The 24,160-nt window shown below is 34.4% G+C and overlaps 1 protein-coding gene across 2 annotated transcripts in view; it reads left to right on the forward strand.

Annotated features, from left to right (window-relative positions):
- RAVER2 (ribonucleoprotein, PTB binding 2) overlaps nucleotides 1-24,160 on the forward strand; it is a 78,354-nt gene that overhangs the window by 37,173 nt on the left and 17,021 nt on the right. The window contains exons 5-11 of one of the 2 annotated variants that reach the window (XM_069480101.1): nucleotides 946-1,072; nucleotides 13,504-13,589; nucleotides 15,565-15,669; nucleotides 15,828-15,939; nucleotides 17,806-18,074; nucleotides 19,237-19,348; nucleotides 21,357-21,493. In XM_069480101.1, the coding sequence (XP_069336202.1) occupies nucleotides 946-1,072; nucleotides 13,504-13,589; nucleotides 15,565-15,669; nucleotides 15,828-15,939; nucleotides 17,806-18,074; nucleotides 19,237-19,348; nucleotides 21,357-21,493 (948 nt within the window). The remainder of the gene's footprint in view (nucleotides 1-945; nucleotides 1,073-13,503; nucleotides 13,590-15,564; nucleotides 15,670-15,827; nucleotides 15,940-17,805; nucleotides 18,075-19,236; nucleotides 19,349-21,356; nucleotides 21,494-24,160) is intronic. The other variant, XM_069480102.1, reaches the window with a different exon arrangement.

Below are 24,160 nucleotides of genomic sequence, written 5' to 3' on the forward strand. Positions count from 1 at the left end.
CACCCTGCTGTTAAGGTCCTGTGGCTGTCACTGGGCTGATGCTGCTGTTTTCCTGCCTTGCTGTGTGGGCCAGGAAAGCCATGCTCGTACGAAGGCAGGGTGGAGGGAGCAAAGTAGCGAGGCAACTCAAAAGCCCTTCCCGGGATTATCCTGTGTGTGTATCCAGGCTCTCTCGTGCTCTCTGCCGGTGTTTACCTTCATACCTTGTCTCCCTGAGGTTTTCACAGGTTTCGTGTTAGTTGCTCAGATCCATGATTCTCCCCCTCTCAGTATCTAGATGGGAAGAGGGATCCAGTTGTCTTTGTTAGTTCTCCATTTTCTCATGGCTAGAAGTTTATAATTTTCCTTTTATATCATTATTTTAATATCCTCACCTATCAGGATGTTTGTTAAAGCTGAAGACAATTTCGTATTTTTAGGAAGCTACCCAATTACATATTTGTAAGGACAGTTCAGTTTAGTCTCATAGTAGAGGATTAAATTAATGAAATAAAGACCTTTATTATAAGAAAACTTTGAATTATAAGTCAACCCACATTATTAAACTTCAGATCAACATTATAATAAGGCTTTTCTACAGTATCAGTGTATTCATCTTATGTCAACAAGTTATCTCCCTGTTAATAACTTCAGATTCCCTTGTCATCTTTTTATTTGAATTTTATGAAGAGATTATTGTACTAAATTGTCAGTCGTCTTGAAGCCAGTTGGTATTTAACTAAGATATTCTGTGAGGATTTCATGTCACATATATGGTGGAACATCTAACATTATAATTAAGAACTGTGGTAAAAAGTATATAAAAATACATAATATAAATCAAATTGCTTTTATCATAAAATAGATCTTATTGGATAAATGAGAATTTCTAGAAGAAAGCGTTTACAATGACATCTTTTGCACTTATGCTTGTTCTGATGTTTCTTATTTCTATCTTCATTGAAGATGCACAGTAATCAAAAGGGCTTACTTCCGGAGCCAAATCCAGTACAAATTATGAAAAGTTTAAACAACCCTGCCATGTTACAAGTTCTTCTACAACCCCAGCTATGTGGGCGAGCTGTTAAACCAGGTAAGCACCACGTTCACTAATTAAATATAGAATGTTAGCATGAACTTAATTGCGCTGCCTTACATGTGAAATGTGAAAAAATACATGTACTTGTGAAAAAACACATTTAAATTAGTCTAAAATATTTAATTTTTCTAGGACCTGCTAATGAATTTTAATCAGTAATCTGAGGTGTTAATGTATTTTGACTATTTTTGGTAGGTATAACCTGTGTATGTGTTTCTTTTTTTGTTTGGTTTTTTTAATTAATAAATGTTAAATATTAAACCTTCAGTTTAGCTCTTGGTTGACATGAATTTACAGACCAGGTAATAATTAACACACTACATTGTTGTAGCCTGTATGTTTAGCAGAATTATTTTGTCAAAAAGTGCTAAATGGGCTGGGCATGGTGGCTCACGCCTATAATCCTAGCACTCTGGGAGGCCGAGGTGGGAGGATCGCTCGAGGTCAGGAGTTCGAGACCAGCCTGAGCAAGAGCGAGACCTTGTCTCTACTAAAAATAGAAAGAAATGATCTGGACAGCTAAAAATATATATAGAAAAAAATTAGCCGGGCATGGTGGCGCATGCCTATAGTCCCAGTGACTAGGGAGGCTGAGGCAGAAGGATTGCTTAAGCCCACGAGTTTGAGGTTGCTGTGAGCTTGACGCCATGGCACTCTAGCCCAGGCAACAGAGCAAGACTCTGTCTCAAAAAAAAAAAACAGTCCTAAATGTTGTTTCTTCTTTGTTCTTCCCTTTTTTCTGTTGTAGAATTGTTTCACTTTATAGCAAATAACAAAAGCATTATTATTTTCTAAGTATTATGCAAATCTTTGTAGTATCAGTATACATTAAATATCTACCTATTTAGTATTCTTTCTCTAGTAAGAGGTTACCTTCTGAAATATGCAACTTTATGTGCACAAAAATATGTTTTAGCATTGGGAGGAAGTGAATAGCCTATACTGTAGTCCCACCTTATCCATGATTTTGCTTTCCACAGTTTCTATTAGCTGTGGTTTGAAAATATTAAATGGAAAATTACAGAAATAAACAGTTCATAAATTTTAAATTGTACACCATTCTGAGCAGCATGATGTAATCTCATGCTGTCCCGCTCTGTCCTCCTTGGGCTGTGAATCATCCCTTTGTCCGGAATATCTACTCTGTATGTGTTAGTTACACATTAGTCACTTTATTAGATCAACTGTTATCAGATCAACTGTTGTGGTATCACAGTGCTTGTGTATAAGTAATCTTTATTTTTTTTAAAATAATGGCCCCAGAGCATAACAGTAGTGATGCAGGCCATTTGGATATGCCAAAGAAATGCTACCTTTAGTGAAAAGATAAAAGTCCTTATTTAATAAGGAAAGAAAAAAAAATTGTATGCTAAAGTTGCTAAGATCTACAATAAGAATGAATTTTCTATCCATAAAATTGTGAAGAAAAAGAAATTCATACGTAGTGTATATAAGATTCAGTACTATCCACAGTTTCAGGCATCCACTGAGGGTCTTAGAACATATTCCCCACTGATAAGGGGTCTACTACATTCAACACTAAAGTTTAGAGTGAATATGTTTAGAGCAAATGTATTAAATATAATCATTCTGTTTCAGTCCCTACTGATTTAATACCAGCCTGTGCACTGAAATATATTTTTTGTGTACTGCAGTTTAATTCTGGCACTAACTACCTAGAACTAGCACAGATCCCACAAGAGTGCAGTCCTCCATATGACTCCCCCACGTTAGACCCCAGCCACAAGTTCAGGGGGGTCTCTAGGCCACTTGCACTTCTGACCAACTGACTACAAATTTGGGAGTTCCCACAACCCCCTCACATTCAATAACTCACTAGAATGACTCACAGAAATCAGGAAAGTACTATACTTATGAGTACAGTTTTAAATAATAAAGGATATAACTCAGGCACAGCCAGATGAAGAGACACTTAGGGCAAGGTCTTGGAGGGTCCTGAATGCAGCACTTCTTTGCCTTCTCTCCATCAAATCAGGACACGTCACCCACCCAGCACATTAGTGTGTTTTCCAACCAGGGATCTCTACTGAACTTTGAGTCCAGAGTTTTTACTGGGGTTTCACTATGTGGGTGTGATGATTGGCCCTGGGATTGAACTCAGTCTCCAGTCCCCTTCCACTCCCTGGAAGTTAGGAGGTCAGGCTGATGTCACCTGGTGCAAAGCCCCAACTCTCTAATCATATGGTTGGTCTTTTGGCAGGGTTAGCCCCCATCCTGAGGCTGTCTGTAGGCCCACCATGAATCACCTCATAAGCATAACAGAGGCACTCCTATAACTCTGGGAATTCCAAGCACTTAGAGACTCCCTCCTAGGAACCAGGGACAAAGGCCAGTAAAATTCTTTATTATACAATAATATTCATATTAAGTACTTCATATAATCATCAATTATTAATATTTGCATATAAGAAGCAGTTTTAGAGGTTTTCTGACTTGGACTGTTATGCAATCAGATATCTCTTCTGCAGTGTTAATGGTACAGAGTTATCCATTTTTTGTCTTGACAAAGGATTAAAAGCTCATTTCCCAAGGCAACCTATTCCCCGGTTTGACAATTTTAATTACTAGAACTTTCTTATATTAGGTGGTAATCCTTATAATTTTTAGCCACTTATTCAAGTTCTACTTCTGAAGAAATACAAAATAAATTATTCCTTCATGTAAAAGTGTTGTAATATTTGAAGACAAGTACCATGAAGCCTCAGTCATATTTTGTTTTCCCTGCATTCTATTCCCTAGACCAGTTATCTTTTTTTTGACTATGCAACCTTATCAGTAAAATAAATTTTGAGCAGAGCCCCAATATATATCATATACGTATCAATTATACAGCATTAAGTAAATGAATGTCAATCCATATATTATGAAATAAGCTTAGTGTTGCCCTTTTTTAAGATGAAAATAAAATAATATGGATTGCATTTTTTTCTACAGCTCTCTTTTATACCTCCTATATCTCTTTGGAGACTACAGTCCTGTATTTCACTTTACATGACATGTCAAAAGAGTTGTACGTTAACTCCCACACAGGTTGTTCTCTTGTGGATCTAGTTTAGGTTTTCTGGTTGTCCTAAAATACAGTGTGCACAGACACAAACATGTCCTGTAGATTGGTTCTGATCAGCACAGAATGCAGTAGGATTTCCTTCCTGTTATCATCATTTTTCACTTAATGCAGTCCAAGATTGTGTTAGTATTTAAAGAAGTATACCACAGTCTTGAGTCTTACAGAAAGTATTGGCTATACCTGTGGACTCAGCTGTCTTCGATAATTCCTCCCCAGTATTATTTTTGTCTCTTCTTTTCACTGAAGACTAAATACTCTCCACTCTGATTTTCTACTCACATTGATGTATGACCTATGGGAGTTGGCGTCTTTGTGCTTAGGGCTACTTTCTAAATTTTAAGTAAGATGCGTTTCAGTAGTACACTGACGCAAAAATTATTTCACTAAGCACAGCCTTTTCTCTGTGTAGGTGGCAAGGGCAGAAGATTAAATCCCTGCCTCACTTGAGCACATGCAAAGCTGGAGAATGTGTGGAAAGTTTCTTGATGCTGAGGAAAGACAAAGTGTCTTGTTAACCAGTAAATTCCGTTGTTTTTCCTTACTATGTTTTTTTACTATATCCTAACCCTTGTTATATCCTGAAGTCTTCATAGAGGCCTTCTCTGAGCAAACTAAATTAATGATAAAGAACTGTGATTCTTTATACCCTGGCCCTCTTTCTTTTTCATTGTATCATTTTTCAAATAACTGACACATTATAAATTTACTTGTTTATTGCCTGTTTCTCCCAGTAGAAAGGAAACCCCTCCAGCTAGGCAGGTATTTCTGTCTTGTTCATCACAAGCACCCAGAACAGAACTGCTATTTATAGTTAAAGACACTCCAATATTGGTTTACTGATTAAATTCCTTCCTTTACATCTCTGTCCTACAACTTACGTATACCTTGTTATTCACATATGGTCGAGTCTAAAAATTGCTAACTCCTTTTTTTGTCTGCCTTCTTTTCTGTCTAAACTATTCTGCACACTGCCATCAGATCAATTTCCCTCCTAGATCCAATTTGATTATGTTACTCCAACCAAGCTGATCTTTTCTCTTCAATCCAGACCTTTTAATTACCTTCAAAAATAAAGTATAATGGGTATATTCTAGATTTCTTTTGTATATGTATCTGTTACAAATTTAACTATTATACAATCACTTATAATCTGAACTGTATTTTTTAAACAGCTTTATTGAGGTATAATTAATGAGCATTAAATTGCACATATCTGAAGTATACAACCTTATACATTTTGACGTATATATTCACCCATGAAATCATCACCATAATTGAATAATAAACATACACATTACTGCACAAGTTTCCTTTTGCCCCCTTGTAATCCATCCCCCTAACCTGTCCCCAGGAAACCACTAATGTGCTGTCACTATAATTTGTATTTCTAGAAATGTGTATAAAAGGAATCATGCAGTATGTACTATTTAGCTGCTTTCGCTCAGCTTACTATTTTGAGATTCATTCATGTTGCATGTATCAATAGCTTTTTCCTTTTTATTCTAAGTAGTAAGTCGTTCCATAATTTGCTTAATCATTGATTTGTTGATAAACATTTAGGTTATTTTCAGTTTGGGCCCATTACACACAAAATTGGTATGGATGTTTGTGTACTAGTCTTTATGTAAACTTATGCTTTTATTTCACTTGGGCAGCTAATTAGTTGTGGGATGGCCGGGTCATATGGCAGATACATGTTTAAGTTGTAAGAAACTGCCCAGCTGCTTTCCAGTGTGCCTGAGCCATTTTATATTCTCACCTTCAGAGTCTAGCTCCAGTTTGCTCAGTATCCCCACAAACACTTGGTATGTTGGTTTTTTTATTAATAATTTTAGCCTTTCTATTGTGTATATAGTGCTGTCTTATTGTGGTTTTAATTTGAATATTTCTTTTGACTAATGATTTTGAGCATCTTTTAATGTGCAGTTTGCCATCTTTGTATCATCTTTGGTGACTTGTCTTTTCAAATATTTTGTACATTTTAAAATCGAGTTGTTTGTGTTATTAAGTTGTAAGAGTTCTTTCTTTATTTGATACACAAGTTGTCTGTTGGATATATGGTTTGCAAATATTTTCTCCCACTCTGTAGGTTGTTCTTTTATTTTGTTAACAGTATCTTTTGAAGAGCAATTTTTTTTTTTTTTTTTTTTTGAGACAGAATCTTGCTCTGTCACCTGGGCTAGAGTGCAGTTGCATCACCATAGCTCACTGCAGCCTCAGACTCCAGGGCTTGAGCGTTCCTCCTGCCTCAGCCTCCCAAGTCACTGAGACTATAGGCACATCTTGCTCAGGCTGGTCTTGAACTCCTGGTCTCAAGTGATCCTCCCGCCTCAGCCTCTCAAAGTGCTAGGATTATGAGTATGAGGCATTGCACCCAGCCAAAGAGCAAAAATTTTTATTTTGACAAAGTTCAATTTATTTTTTTCTTTTATAATTTGTACTTCTTGTGTGACATTTAAGAAATCTTTGCCAAATTTAAGGTCACTAAGATTTTCTCAGATGTTGTCTTCAGGAAGCTTTAGAATTTTATTCCCTATATTTAGATTTGTGATTCATTTTGAGTTAATACTTGTTTCTGGTGTGAAGTAGGAGTCCAGGTTCATTTTTTTTTTTTTTTTACATATACTTCCATAGTTGTTCCAGCATCATTTGTTTAAAAAGATTATCCTTTTCCATTGAATTTTTTGACACCTTTGTTAAAAATCAGCTCACCATGTATGTATGGGTCTGTATCTGAAATCTCTTCTTTTCACTGATCTAAATATGTCTTTATACCAGTGCTGTCTTTATATAAAAATATCTGTTTTGATAAATGCAACTATATAATAAAGTTCTGAAATCAGTTAGTATAAATTCTCCAACTTTATTCTTTTTCAAAGTTGTTTTGGCTAGTCTAGGTCATTTGCATATTGCAATTTTAGAATCAGCTTGTCAATTTCTGTAAACAATGTCTGCTGGGATTTTCACTGGGGTTGTGTGGAATCTATATACTAATTTGAGTAGGTTGACAATAATTCTAATGCTTCTTATCCATAAATGTAACTCTCCATTTGTTTAGACATTCTTTAACTTCTCTCAGCAATGTTTTATAGTTTCCAGAGTGCAAATCTTATACATCTTTTGTCAGATTTATCCATAGTATTTCATATTTCTTGATGTTATTTTAAGTTGCATTGCTTTTAATTTCAGTGTACTCTTGCTTGTTGCTACCATATAGAAGTAGAATTGATTATGTATATATATATTTATCTTATATCTTGCAACCTTGCTAAACTCACTTATTTCTAGTAGATTTTTGTTAGGATTTCCTATATAGATAATCATGTCATCTACAAATAAAAATAATTTTACTTCTTCTTTTCCAACATTTATGCCTTTTATTTCTTTCCTTTGTTTTTTTTTTTTTTTTACAATAGATAGATACTCTAGTATAGTTGTGCATAGAACTGGTCAGAGTAGATGTCCTTGCCTTGTTCCCGGTCTCATGGAAAAAACATTCATTCTTTTGCTATTAAGTATTAGCTATACTTTTTTCATAGATTTCTTTTATCAAGCTGGGGAATTTACCTTCTGTCTACATTGTTGTTAAGTTTTATCATGATGATTGCTGGAATTTGCTGAATGCTTTTCTCTGTCTATTCTGTCTATTGAGATGAGCATATGTTTTTTTGTTTGTTTGTTTGTTTGGCTGTTAATGTGATGCATTACATTGATGATTTTTGTTTGTTTGTTTGTTTTGAGACAGGGTCTCATTCTGTTGCCCAAGCTAGAGTGCAGTGGCATGATCATAGCTCACTACAACCTCCACTGCCTGGGCTCAAGTGATCCTCCTGCCTCAGCCTCCCAAGTAGCTGGGACTACAGGCGCATGCTACCGCTGCCCACATAATTTTTTTATTTTTTGTAGAGACGGGGGTCTTGCTATGTTGCTTAGTCTGGTCTTAAACTCCTGGCCTCAAGCACTCCTCTTGTCTCTGCATCCCAAGGTGCTAGAATCATAGGCATGAGCCGCTGTGCCTGGCCTAGCTTGATGATTTTTGAATGTTATACCAACCTTTTTTTCCTAGGGTAAATCTTTCTTAGTCATGATGTATTATAATCCTTTTTATGTATTGTTGGATTTGTTGTGATTTAGTTTAGAATTTTTTCATCTGTGTTTATGAAGCATATTGGTCTGTAGTTTCCTTTCCTTATATTTTCTAATTTTGTCATGAAGATAATGCTGACCTCATAGAATGATTTGGGAAATGCACCCTCTCTTCAATCATGTGAGGATTTGTGTTCAATAGTTTTTTTTTTGTTTGTTTTGTTTTTTTTTTTTGAGACAGAGTCTCACTCTGTTTCCCTGAGTAGAGTGTTGTGGCATCAGCCTAGCTCACAGCAACCTCAAACTCCTACGCCCAAGCAATCCTCTTGCCTCAGCCTCCCGAGTAGCTGGCACTACAGGCGCTTGCCACCACACCAGGCCAATTTTTTTCTATTTTTAGTAGAGACGGGATCTTACTCTTGTTCAGGCTGGTCTCAAACTCCTGTGCTCAAGTGATCCTCCCGCCTTGGCCTCCAGGAGTGCTAGGATTACAGTTGTGAGCCACCGCGCCCGGCCTGTGTTCAGTACTATTATTTCTTCCTTATATATTTGGTACAATTTAGTAGTGAAGTCATCTGTGTCTTGAATTTTTTAAGGAAGATTTCTCATTATAAATTCAATTTCTTTAATATATAAAGAGCTATTTCAGGATATCTTTCATCTTGAGCAAGCTTTGATAGTTTGTCTTTCAAGGAAATTATCTATTTTGTGTAAGTGTTATCAAATTTATTGGAATGACATTGTTCATGATATTCCTTTGTGTCTTTTCTCTTTTTTCCTGAAGTCTGGCTAATGGTTTATCAATATTACTGACTTTTTCAAAAAGCCAGCTTTTGATTTCACTGGCTTTCTCTGGTTGTTTTCTGTTTTCTATTTCATTGGCTTCTGCTTTAATTTTTATTTTCTGTTTTATTCTGCTTATTTTGGGCATAATTTGTTCTCCTTTTTCTGGTTTCTTATAGTAAAATGGGATTGTTTACTTGAGACCTTTCTTTTTTTGTGTTTAGGACTACCAGTTTCCCTCTAACCACTGTATCTCACAAATCTTGATATGTTAATTATAATTTTTGTTCATTTCAAGATACTTTCTTATTTCTGTTTTGGTTTCTCCTTTGATCCTTGGGTTATTTATAAGTATGTTACTTAAGTTCCAAATTTTGGAGATTTTTCAGATTTTTTTTTTGTTATAGATAACTAATTTAATTCACTTGTAGTCAGAGAAGATACTTTATATGATTTAAATTTATAAATTTGAATTTAAACTTGTTTCATGGCCCAGAATATGGACTATATTGGTAAATATTCCATGTGTACTTGGGAAGATTGTGCATTCTGTTATAGCTGGGTAAATGTCAATTAGATCCAAGTGGTGGATAGCATTGTTCAGGTCTTTTATATCCTTACTAATTTTCTGTCAACTTATTCTATTAATTACTGAGGGGAGAGATGGGGCACAATGGTAGTCTAAGCCAAGAGCTAAGGTTAAGGGCAGGTAGATGTGAGGCTGTGTACATTTCCAGATTGTTTTTCTCTGGTGGGGTTTGTTTGTTTTGTTTTTGTTGTTGTTATAAAGTGGGAGATAATTGTGTTTAATAAAAGCTGTGAAGAAAAATGTATTTCACTGTTGTACAACAAAATACAGTGGCTATCTGAAAAGAGAGGAGGGGTTTTGAAATTTCTAGTCATAATTATGGATTTGCCTACTTTTCATTTAATTCTGTAAATTTTTGCTTTATATATTTTGAAGACTTATTATTTAGTGCACAAACATTTAAGATTGTTGCATCCTCTTGGTGAGCTGGCCCCCTTATGGTAATAAAATCACAATTGTTATCCTTGGTAATATTTTTTGCTTGGGAACTTTTTTATATTAATTTAGCCAGCAGTTTTTAAAAATTAGTATTAGCATATCTGTCTATATCTAAATATCAATAAATGTGTATATTTAATAAAATATCTTTTAAGTTGCCAAATGAGTTTATATTTCAGTTTATCTTGGAAAATCCTTTTCTCATATTTGCAGTGTTACCACTGGCTGCTCCATTAATAATTTATCACCTTAGATTAATGTAGTTTTAAAAGTGCATTGGTATCTGTTATTTGTAGTTCCCATAATAATTTTTCGAGGAAAGATATTTTCAGTTAGCTTTCATAGATGACACATCTGGGGCTTTGCAATTTAGATGTTTTGTTTAGATGGTCATTAATTTGGTAAAGAGGTGATGTGTCTTAAAAACCCCCATTCTTTGAACTTCAACTCCAGAATTTAGAAAGTATTAATTGTTCTACTTGTTATTTTTTAAAATTAAAAAAATTTTAATTGGCATGTAATGATTTTACGTATTTATGGGTAAAGAGTGATTTTGTTACATATATACAATGTGTAATGATTGAATCAGGATAATTAGCATATCTGTCAACTCAAACATTTGTCATTTCTTTGTGATAAATTATCCTTAGCTATTTGAAAATATACAATAGATTATTGTTAACTATAGTGGACCCTACAGTGCTGTAGAATGCTAGAACTCAATCCTCCTATCTAGCTATAAGTTTGTATTAGTTAACCAACTTCTCCAAATCCTCTCCTCCCTACTACCCTACCCCACCTATAAGAACCCCAATTCTACTCTCTACTCTATGAACTCAACTTTTTTAGCTCCTGTGTATGAGTGAGAACATGTAGTATTTATTTTTCTGTGCCTGACTTATTTCACCTAATTTAATGTCCTCTAGGTTCATCTATGTTGCTGCAAATGACAGAGTTTCCTCCTTTTCTTTGGCTGAATAGTTTTCCATTGTGTATATACACCGCATTTTCTTTATCCATTCGTCTGTTGATGGACACTTAGGTTGATTCCATATCTTAGCTATTATGAATAGTGCTACAAAAACATGATACAGATATCTCTTCAATATATGGATTTCCTTTCCTTTGGATATATATCCAATAATGGGATTGATGGAGCTTATGGTAGCACTATTTTTAATATTTTAAGGAACCTCCATACTGTTTTCCATAATGTCTGTACTAATTTACATTCCCACCAACAATGTATGAGAGTTCCCTTTTTTCTATATCCTGTCCAAATTTGTTATTTTTTATCTTTTTCATGATAGCCATTCTAACTGGGGTGAGATGATATTTCATTGTGGTTTTGTTTTTTTTTTTTTTTTTTTTTTTGAGACAGAGTCTCACTCTGTTGCCCAGGCTAGAGTGAGTGCCGTGGCGTCAGCCTAGCTCACAGCAACCTCAAACTCCTGAGCTCAAGCGATCCTCCTGTCTCAGCCTCCCGAGTAGCTGGGACTACAGGCAGGCGCCACCATGCCCGGCTAATTTTTTCTATATATATTTTTAGCTGTCCATATAATTTCTTTCTATTTTTAGTAGAGGTGGGGTCTCGCTCTTGCTCAGGCTGGTCTCGAACTCCTGAGCTCAAACGATCCGCCCACCTCGGCCTCCCAGAGTGCTAGGATTACAGGCGTGAGCCACCGCGCCCGGCCCATTGTGGTTTTGATTTGCATTTTCTTGATGATTAGTGATGCTGACCAATTTTTTCCTATACTTGTTGGCCATTTGCATGTTTCTTTTGAGAAATGTTTATTCACATCCTCTGCCCATTTTTAAATTGGATTATTTGTGTTTTTTGCTGTGGAGTTGTTTGAATTTGATGTATATTCTGGATATTAATCCCTTGTTGGATAAGTAGTTTGCAAATATACTCTCTCATTTTAGAGGTTGTCTCATCACTCTGTTGATTGTTTGGTTTGCTGTGCAGAAGCTTTTTAGTTTGATATAATCCTGTTTGCCTAGTTTTGCTTTTGTTACCTGTGCTTTTGAAGTCTGACCCATAAAATCTTCACCCAGACAAATGTCCTGAAGCATTTCCACTCTGTTTTCTTCTAGCAGTTTTATGGTTTTGGGTCTTAACATTTAAGTCCTTAATCATTCTGAGATGATTTTTGTATATGGTGAGAGATAGGAGTCTGGTTTCATTCTTTTGCATATGGATATCCAGTTTTCCCAGTACCATTTATTGAAGAGGCTGCACTCAAGTTATTTTTATAGGTCAAGTAGTATTTTCTCTAATTTTCTACGGTTAATTCCCTAACCTATTGTTTGCAAGGGAGTTCCTTCTATATGCCAATTTTCTACCCGGAATGGCTTTTTTCCACATTGAAGTAAGTATTAGAATTCTAAAAGGGTCCCCTTCCTTATATCCTCACGTTATCGTAACTCTTCTTAATTTATGCATTACCTCCATTCCCACACGGTCTGGGTACTTCCTCCTTTGCTAAAGAGAATATTGAAATCTGTTGAATTACACAGTTTCCTGTGGGTTGATTAACTGATACAATTCTGTACCTGAAACCAAGATGTTGTATCATTCTTGGTCTCTAAGGAAGTCCCAATGTAGACTTGGATAGATACTAAAAAAATTTGGTTGCAAAAAGGATTTATTTCATTTATTTATTTATTTCACTTTTCATAGTTCAGTGTTTTCTATTTTGCTACATGTATATTACAAAAAACTATTAGCAGGACCTTTTCTGGACACTAAATACTTTGTATATTATATATACATAATTTTTTATATTATGACTATTTTTAGCTATTTACAATAATTAGATGGAATTTCTTTATATATTTTTAATCTCATGGTTCTTTTTGTTCTATATATTATCTATTCTGAAAACATCTCTTTTGAAATGTACTCTGGTATTTGGACTATTGGACTTGATTTAAGAGTGTGGTTACCATTTATTCCTATTATCTCTGTTACAGTTTTGTTTGTTTTTATTTTGTAAATATTTTTGCATACATATATTATCTTAATTAGATTTTACATAAGCTTTTCAAGGACAAGAGTTGTTTCTTGTTCTCCATCCCCACCCTCTGCCAAAATCCCTGAAACACCTAAGAAACCACTGAGCAAATAACATAGATTCAGTTAGTACTATACTTACTAAAAGATGCATGTATTTTGTTTCACTAAATGCTAGAGAATATTAAGCCTAGGTCTGGCATTTTACAATTGTGGCAGAAGGTATTGGAATTTTAAAACAATTTTCAGAGTTGAATCACAAGGAAAGGAGCCTGTCAGTTTTGACCAATGACAAGGTCAGTATATCATTGAACTTCTAATGAATTTGTTAAAAGTGTAAAGAAATATTTATCCTTTTTGGAGCTTGTTTTATTTATTTGTAGTTCCATATATCTCATAAAGTTTTTACTTTTGTTTTCTCAAAGCAGTTCTGGGAACACCTCACAGCTTGCCGCATCTGATGAATCCATCCATCTCCCCTGCGTTTTTACATTTGAATAAAGCACATCAGGTACATTGAGCACTGAAGCATCTAATATTTGGAGTGAATATTTTGCTTATTCTTGACACCTAAAATTCTCAATAAGTTAAATTGAGTATTTTACTTTAAATAAAAGCCTTAGTAACAACTATGGCTACTAACTTCATAACTTAATGAGTCCATCAGATCCTATTCAGCTAACCAAAGCCACATAGTTCTATATATTAATGTTTATTGATTTATATTTGTAGGGCTTAAGGAAAGCAGTATATTTTTATGGTGTATTTTTTTTTCTAGATAATAAATTGGTTACTCAAAATAAGGCTTCTTCTGTGATCTTAAAGTATTTATAGAAAGAAAAAAATCAATAAATTTTAATGCTTAAAATTTAATATTATAAAAATAATTCATATATATGAGAATAAAGCATATTTTTCTTACCTTTTTCAGGTAAGTATATGTGTTTGTGTGTATGAATGTCCATAATGTTAGAGGTAAACATTACTCATTAATTTCAGGTACTATTTAATAATATAGAATCCTAATTACAAGTCAAGCCTATTATATAATAGAAGTTTAATGTAAGTTGAATGAATCAATGTCTAGTCCTAAACTCAGCTTTTTAAAGGAAAGGCCTATCTTTTATTTTTTATCCTTAGAATCTAACGTAGAACTTGGTGGTACATTCTAGAGTCTTTATTCATTCATTTACTCAACACATTTTATTGAGAATCTGACGTGTATGTACTAATTATTGAGGCTATGACATTGAATAAGACATTCATATCCTCTGTTGTTATGGAATTCCAACCTGTAGGGAAAACAAACATTAAACAGTTAATTACAATAAGGTGTGAAGAGTGATGTGAAAGAGGGAGTTCAGAGTATTGATAATATTCGCTCTGTTTTAAGAGAAAGACTAAAATGCTTAATTTTGCCTTCAAGGCCTGTGCAAGCTGGCCCCTCCTGCCTCTCAGCTCGTTGCACATCACTGTCATGCTACAGTGGCCTGCTTTTGGTCCTCCTAGGGGACCTAGTTTTCTCCTTCTTAGGTCTTTGTTCCTGCTGTCCCTTCTGCCTGCAATACTCCCCACCCCAACACCACCCGGTTCCCCCAGACTTCACCTGGTTATTTCTACACAGCCTTCAGATCTCAGTGCAAGAGTGAGTTCCTCAAAGAAACCTTCTATTACAATTTGTAATTATATGTTTTTATATTACACTTAATTAATGGCTCCCTTCCTCAGGGCACTGTAAGGTTCATGAGGGCAGATCGTATTGCATTTTTCACTGTGTAGCACAGTGCATGATACATAGAAAGTGCTCAGTAAATCTTTGTTGAATGATTAAATGAATAAATAAATGAATACATAGAACATCACTGTTATTAAAGCCAAAAAGGGGTGAAAGGAAGGGAGGAAGGATGAAAGAAAGAAAGAATGTAGAATTAGTCTCATGACCATATGGTCATCTTCTGTATATTATCGAAAGAATTAATTAGCTTTGCCTGAAATTGGAAAGTGAATTATCATATAGTAAGAATCTATTGGCCGGGCGCGGTAGCTCACACCTATAATCCTAGCACTCTGAGAGGCCGAAGCAGGTGGATTGTTTGAGCTCAGGAGTTTGAGACCAGCCTGAGCAAGAGCGAGACCCCATCTCTACTAAAAATAGAAAGAAATTATATGGACAACTAAAAATATATACAGTAAAAATTAGCTAAGCTAGCATGGTGGGCCTGTAGTCCCAGCTACTCGGGAGGCTGAGGCAGAAGGATTGCTTGAGCCCAGGAGTTTGAGGTTGCTGTGAGCTAGGCTGATGCCACAGCACTCTAGCCCGGGCAACAGAGTGAGACTCTGTCTCAAAAAAAAAAAAACAACAACAACAAAAAGAAGCTATTGCTTTTACTCAGATCACCTGGAGAATTGAACTTTAAAATGAATTGGGTTATACAACAAATAGCTTTTCAAAATTAAACTAACTTAATGTTTTATCATTTTCACAGAGCTCACTTACGGGTAATGCTTCTAATTTATTCCTTCAGAATCTTTCTCGTGTACCACCGGCACAGCAACAATTAATGAAGTTTGAGAATATTCATACTAATAATGTAAGTATGGTATTATTTTTTCTTTTGAAATCAATTTGTTCCTTTTCTAGAATCAGGCTGTTGATAAAATTGTTTATGAATTTTTATATGTGTTGTCTTTTTTAGGTTCCGTCTTACCACCATGGGCAAAGGTCTTACCTTTTTTTCTTCTTTTGTAGAAACCTGGCTTACTTGGAGAACCCCCAGCTGTGGTCCTTCAAACCGCACTAGGAATAGGGTCAGTGCTTCCACTGAAAAAGGAATTGGGACATCACGGAGAAGCACATAAAAGTAAATGATGTGTATTTACTGAGAAGTCAGTAAACAGTCAAGTTTGAGATTTACAAATGGTTTACCCACATTCTACTTTTATTTACAGGAAGGTCAAATTTGAGTTTTATTTAGTCATTTAAAATTTGAAGAACCCTTTTCTGTTTTTAATATTGATAAGTCATTGATGGACTTGCTTCCATGCCAAGTTAAGACTTTCCCTGTTGGATACGCTTTAATATTTTATGCAGGTTCACAGCTGTACGAGGTGGAGACATAGATCCGTTGAAGACTGACATGCTGCCCACTGGGCTGACAGCACATTACTTACGTGTCCATTTAATTGTTGCCTCTATAAGAAACCCTTAGCTTTTAGAAAAGAAATATATGGTATTTATAAATTTAAAGTTTATTTATTTATATTATCTTTAAAATGTGATCTCCAAATTAGGAGTGGAAGAAAAATAATATATGTACTATGTACTTCCAAAAAGCATGCCAAAACAATTTTTTTTGCAGCAAAACAGGAACATGGTATTATACTAAGATTTCTTATTTGAATGTGATTTTGAAGGGCACTTTCAGTTTGAAACTTAATTGAAATTTGCTTAAAGTGATCATGCTGAGTGAAAAGAGAAGTACCACCTGTAATAAAAAAAAAAAGTCAGTTAAATATGGGTAGCTTACTGAACCTCTTATTCATAAAACCAACTAGTCAAATATCAAATAAACTCAGACAATTCTGACTGTTGAAATTGACTAGGCAAAAGTTAAACCAGTGAAGAAATTTTTGTGGTATGATAGGATCTGTTCCAGGAAATTAAATTTTCTAAGACTAAAAGCTTGTGTAAATGTGTATTATTTTTGTTGGATTAAATCATAAGCCATTTGCTTTAATATGTGCTGCTTTAAGAACACTGAAAATTCAAAGTGTCCAAATAATTATACTGCTAAAAAAGATAGGAGAACCAAAGTATCCATCTCTAAATGATTAGCACTACAAGTAATTGAAGAAATGTGTTTAGTGAATTTGTAAAATGTAAATTTGACTTAGTTATCAAAATTAGCTCTTTCCATTTAATTTTGACCTATAGATTTTTAAAAAGTGGAATGATTCAGAATTTTACTATTAAAACCTTCATTTCTTTCAGAAGTTCTTATTATTTCCTATGAATAAAAACAATACTTTTGTGTATTAAATTTAGTGCTTATCTATTTGCAAATATTGATTTTTTTTTTAAAACCAGTGGTGTGCTGGTGTTTACCAGTCAGCTCTCTAGCTTAAAAATTAAAAAAAAGCCTTGATTTGTAGTGTTTATGCATCTATGTGTGTGAATACTTCAACCATGGCTGATCTCAGGTTGCCAATATGAAGACAGTGAAATCGAGACTTGGGAAGAGATATGCACAATCGGCTCTCATGAACTGATGGAAGCTGGCTAACCAAATTTATTGTTGGATTCAAACTTTATTAATTTTTAAGTGTCAAAGAACATTTTAAACTTAAGACTTAATTATTCTCTTCAAATTCGGAAGCAGGCAAATTGCAATGACTGGTCATAAAAAAATACTGATATGACTTAAATGCCAAAAAGAACATAAACTTTGCTCTCAATTTTATCAACTTTAAAAATATGTAATTAAAAAATTTAATGTTGTTATCCTGAAAGTTGTTAAAAATAAGATCATCAATATTGTAGGTTTTGTTTTTTCATAAAGGAAATTCCCAATTTATAACCTCCAATTTTACCTTTTGAATTTAACTATTCTCTAATAGATACAAAGTTGATTTCTCTGCATTTTGTCCATAACTTAACAAAATCAAAAAGACTATTGTGAATAAGTTTTGTCTAACTAAAAGCTTTTTGCATTTGTGGTTGACTACAGCATCTAATCTGATTCCAACTCAGACAACTATAACAGCTGGAATGGGCATGTTACCATTCTTTCCAAATCAGCACCTTGCTGGACAAGCTGGGCCAGGGCACAGTAATACTCAGGAGAAACAGCCAGCCACACTGGGAATGGCGGAAGGAAATTTCTCAGGGTCGCAGCCTTATCTTCAGACCTTTCCAAATCTTACTGCTGGAGGCTTGCTGGCAGGTCACCACAAGCAGCAGCAAAGCCAGCCAAAAGGCACAGAGGTAAGTTCGGTGGTAAGAAAACTGTGTGTGTGCACGTATGCATTATACACAGACATGCATACATATATATATTCCTTTTTTATTTTATTTTAAATGAAATTATTCTGATACTAGGTATTCTAATTTGTAGTTACTTTATAGGTGGTATAATATATGGAGTATCATAAAGCAATCTTAAGTATTTTTAAACATCAAAGGAAATTAATAATGTACTTAAAGTATATAAATATGGATTGCAAACTAGATAATTGCTATGTCAATGAAATGATAACTTTTTCATAGTTTACATTTACTTTTTCTTCAATTTCTGAAAATTGAAGAAAACATCACATTCTTAAAAAAAACTTGTTCTTATAAATGAACAAAAAAAATTCATCTTTTGATAAGTTATACCTGCTGACATTTGGGACCATCTTGATTATTTGTTAGTTTTGTCTGTAAGTAAAATAATTTTAATTTGTATAAAATGAGTATTTTATGTCTATTATAAAATAAATTGGAATTCTTTATTCATATATTTGCTTTTTTGAAAAGCTTGTGATATGCATGGTTTTAAAAAATGATATTTTAAGAATAAGATATAAACTAAGTTCAGAATTTTGTAATTTGGAAAACTTTAGCAGTATCATTAATACTTAGTTACATGATGACATTTATAAAGCAGGAACTCCAAAAGACATTTGTATACTATTGTTCATAGCAGCATTATTCACAATAGCCAAAAGGTGGAAATAACCCGTGTCCATGGATGTCATTTGGTTGTGGCCATAAAATATAAAATAAAAACCTTAATAAAAATGTTGATAACGGTATTTCTGGAAATGAGATATAGAATTTGTTTCTTCTTGTAAAAATGAATTCTTTCCTGGTTCAAGTGAGAAGGTTGTACAAAATGGCTTTTAGTTCTTTTTCAGTTCTAAAGTTCTGCGGTTCTAGAATAGTTCTAAAAAAATTAAAAAAAAATCTAATTGAAAAATTAATAGCAGGTGAAATGTGGTAATTTTAGTCAGCCTCCATAAGTATTTCATAAGTTTATATCATCGAAGATTAGGTTCCACAAAATTGTATCACATTAGGCTAAATTTATTGAAAAATAAATATTTCTCTGTTCTTTCTGCATGTTGATTTTCTTATATCTCTCATTAAGCAACACCTCTCTGTTTTTGGTAAATAGGCTGCCTCTAAGAATCAGACTTCACTGTTGGGAGAACCACCAAAAGAAATTCGGCTCAGTAAAAATCCATACTTGAATTTGGCAAGCGTGTTGCCCAGTGTGTGCTTATCATGTAAGTGAAGGCTCAGTATTCATATTTTGAAGTTTTACTGAATACTTTCCATAATGAGTTTTACTTTAATTTTTAGCTTTAATGGAAGCAAATAATGACTGTTGACCAAATAATAAAGGACTAAATTATTCTTTAAGTTGAAAGAAGAATTAAAATTAAGACACTTAAAATGTGTACTATTTTATTTAAGGAAAATATGATTTATAACATTTTTATTGAGAACATAATTTATCAAATTGTTATGGAATCATGATTGAAAATAATTAGACAAAGGAACTATTTGGCAATACTGTAATTCTTTACAGCACATACAGAATCATATTTCTAAACCAGAGGGTTAAACCAATAAGTATTATATATCCAGAGTATTTGGATACTCCCCAAATGTATGAACTACTAATAATTTGCAGAAATGGAATTTTCAGTTACTTTTTGGAGTGGCCTCCACCTACTGTAAACCAACTGTTTGTTTAAATACAGTTTGAAGAGAAAAATCACAAATGTGATGTGCTCTAGGCACAGGATATTCACTGAAACATTGGTTGTCAATAGTGAAAAACTGGAAAATACCTTAATGTTTATCAATAGGAGAATGGTTAAATAAATGAATAATTCATCATAAAATGGAATACTTTGTAATTTATTTTTATAATTGAGGGACATCTATGTATACTAACATGAAATGATCTCTAAAGCATATTTTTATTTCTTTTAATTTTTTTTAATTTTAATTTTTTTTTTTTTGGAGACAGAGTCTCACTCTGTTGCCCGGGCTAGAGTGCCATGGCATCAGCCTAGCTCAGAGCAACCTCAATCTCCTGGGCTCAAGCAATCCTTCTGCCTCAGCCTCCTGAGTAGCTGGGACTACAGGCATATGACACCATGCCTGGCTAATTGTTTCCTATATATTTTTAGTTGTCCATATAATTTCTTTCTATTATTAGTAGAGACGGGGTCTGGCTCTTGCTCAGGCTGGTCTCGAACTCCTGACCTTGAGCTATCCTCCTGCCTCGGCTTCCCAGAGTGCTAGGATTACAGGAGTGAGCCACCATGCCCGGCCTAAAGCATATTTTTAAATAGAAAAGGCAAATGTATGCATATAATTATTCCATATGTGTTTATTTAAAGCTGTATAGTCTCACATGTACATATTTGGGTACATAAATGCATAAAGTAAATCTGAGAAAATAAATTTTAAATTATTACTATGGGAAGAAGAATAGGATTGAATGAAAAGATATGAAAGATGAATTTCTTTTTCGTTTTTTTCCCCTTGAGACAGGGTCTGTCTGTGTTGCCCAGGCTGGAGTGCAGTGGCGTCATCATAGCTCACTGCAACCTCAAACTCCTGGGTTCAAGCAGTCCTCCTGCCTCAGCCTCCCAAGTAGCTGGGACTACAGGCTCACACCATCACGCCCAGCTAATTTTTTTATTTTTCGTAGAGACCGGTCTCGCTATGTTGCCGGTCTGGTCTAGAAGTCCTAGCCTCAAGTGATCCTCCCACCTTGGCCTCCCAAAATGCTAGGATTACAGGCATGAGCCACCATGCCTGGCTGAATTTCATTTTTAATATACACCCTCTGTTTTACGAAGTCTCCTTGAACCCAAACATTAATTTGTAGTTTTTTTAACAGCCAGAAAAAAATTTAAATGTGCCTCTAACATACCTATTATATGTTGATCTGGTCTAAAAATTGATGGTGACAACTATTGCATTCACAAGAATGGTTAATTTACATTTTGTATGCCTTGTTTTAAAGATTAGATGTATATTGCTTTAAATGTTTCCATCAAAATTATTTACCCGTAGGACAATTGTTTATTTTTAGTTGTTTCAAATGAATGAAACAATATTATATACTATAGATATTTTCCCCCCTGGGGGAAATAAATATATATTGGCAAACTAAAATTTGTGTTTCATTTGCAAATATGGTGAGTTAATGAGTTTTGCACTGTTTATAATAAAATAACCTAAATAAAGCAAATGTACTGATTTTGCCTTTAGCCCCCACAAGTAAAACCACTCTTCATAAGACTGGAATTGCAAACAACATTCTGGATGCAATCTCTCAGGGAAATGAATCACAACACGCATTGGAAAAGTGCATTGCTTATTCTCCAGCTTTTGGTGATTATGCACAGGTAAATGATTATCAGGTTCTGATGATATGTAGAAAAATTGATTTAACTATATATTGAGTTCCCTGAATATGATTCCTGTAATATTATCATAGGAAAGTAAAGTTGCACTGATCTATACAATAGTTCTTGCTCACCATTTGAAATTTTGGAATGTGTTCAAGAGATTGTTTAGTATCATTTTGCATTAGATATTTACACTAGTAGTCAGCAGACTGCAGCCTACAGAGCAGATTCAGCCCACCACCTGTTTCTGTAAATAAAATTTTATTGTAATACAGCCATGTCCATTCATTTACATATTATCCATGGTGCTGTCATGCTACAGTGAAAGAGTTGAGTGGTTTCAATAGAGACTATGTGGCCTGCAAGATTAAATATTTACTGTCTGGCTCTTTATAGCAAAACTCTGCTAACCTCTGGTTTACACCACTGTAGACCTAAGAAACCCAAGGGAATGCCTCTGTTCTTCACTACTGCTTATCGATGTAGAAAGATGATGATATGTACAGGCACTACTGTGCTAACTTTTAAACCAGTCAATCAATAACATGAAAGTAGTATTATATTCAAAAGATGTACTGTGTCATTACTGAAATATGTCAGTTTTGCTTTGGCCCTTTCTTCTTCACCTTACTTTTAGTGGCTTAAGCTGAGAGTATATATCATGTTAGCACTCTGTGATTATGGAATCATGAGAGTTTTATAATTAGCAGTTCTGATTCTTTCTTTTTTCTTAGAGCAGTCAGCTTCTCAGCTGTATCCTGTTTGTTGGAGCAGTGCCTCCACTTTGATTTCCTTGGAGCAACTCTGTGTTTGCCTCATCTGTATCTAATAACTTATTAAAGAAAACCACTGTGAATTCACTTAGAATAATTGATGCCTGAGTATGCTTTTATGATAGGATACTAGAAACACAGGTCAAATTCTTTAAAATGGTACAGCTGGGTATTAGTGCAATATATAATAAAGTCTCTTATATACCTGAGACAAGATGGGAAAATACAGGTTGAAAGGTGACGTAATTAGGTGACAGCATACCTGTATTTAAAGGACAGTGATCATGAATTGATGCAGCCTGAAAGTCACTCTCTTATGTTGTTTTGTGAGATTCCATCTTTGTTCCTCTATTAGTTAACATTTGAAGTAATGACTTAGGTAAGGACATCAGTTGTATCCTGATTATCTTTATAGCTGACAAAAGGCAAGGAAATTATTGGAGATGTGTAAAATTATTTATGAATTAATAGTGAATATTAGAAACAACCTAAATTTCCAACAATGCATAAGACTCAGTAAACAACTTATGTTGTATTTACACCGGTCAATAAAATGCAATTATTAAAAATCACGTAAAACAAAAAGTAAATACATGGTAAATTTTTCATAATCTATTGTTAATTTATAAAATTGACAAAATATAGTCCTGTACAATTCCAATTTTTTTGTTTCTTTACAAGGAACAAAATTTTATGAACAGGAGAAGCATGGTAAATTCTTAAAACTTAAGTTAAATGTATGACTTAAACTTCAAAAGCTAATTTTTGTACAGACCTTTTATTTCAGTTTTGAAATTAGTCTCACTTTTCTTGGCACTTTTGCTTTTTAGATGACTGTGCTTTATCATATATTTAACATATCCATAGAAAGACTCACTGACACTTGGAGAAAGTCTGTGACAGTGATGCCGTTGGCTTTGCCAAGTGTCCTCCTCTGCACTTGCTTGCCCAGAGATACAGCGGAGGAGCTGGGTGCAGTGTCCCCTTGACGGTCCTTGCCTCTACCTCACGCTTGTTCATAAAGTGAGATTTCTTCTCTCTCTCGTGTTCTTTCATCGTATAAAGTAATCTTAATTAAATGTTACTAATGGAATAAAGTAACTAGAAAAAGGTGGTCATATGTTAGGAATGCCTTCTATTTCCGCTGCTGGAATGGAGGAAGAGATCTAAGGGAACAAAACCAACAGTTTTTGTTTTCTTTTTAACACTTGCTATATGCTTTGCAATGTAGGCGTTTACTATTTCTGACAACCCTGTGAGATGTAAATTACCACCTCAATAATACACGTGGAGAAACATAAAGGGGAAAGTAATCTTTCTAAGTTCCTACAGTTAGTAAATGATTTCTTGATTCCAAAGCCTCCATTTTCATTATACCATGGAGAAGTTTCTTCAGGCCTGGAAGTAATGTCTCAGAGAAACTGTATAGTGGATTAGGAGAAATGAATGTGCCAAAGCATTGATAGATAAAATAATCTTTATTTCCAATAAAACTATCACATTTAAAAATCCACATTGGCATATCCAGTATTGGTGAAGCTGCTTATATTGTACTAGCTCCCTACAGATAACCATTACTAAAACTGGACTAAATATGACAGAAAAACAGCTATTCCAAAGCACTGGAGAATGATCAGCAGCAGACAGAAACTGAAGGGGAATCAGCCCTTGAAACAGGAAAACTTCCCTGTATGAGATTTGTGTTTCTGTGGCTTTTTGCCTAATACCACTCCTTAGTCTTTGCAGAAAGCTGTGGTCTTACTGGCTTGAGGAGTCAGAGGACAGAGTTAGGACTGTCAGCAAGGCTGTAAAGTAAGGGGGGAAATACTGGAAAAGAGGATGTTTCATTGGAAGGAGCCTCAAAGTCTGCTTGGCTGATCTCTGAACTACA

Source organism: Eulemur rufifrons, chromosome 8 (assembly GCF_041146395.1).
Source record: "Eulemur rufifrons isolate Redbay chromosome 8, OSU_ERuf_1, whole genome shotgun sequence".
Lineage (NCBI taxonomy): Eukaryota > Metazoa > Chordata > Mammalia > Primates > Lemuridae > Eulemur > Eulemur rufifrons.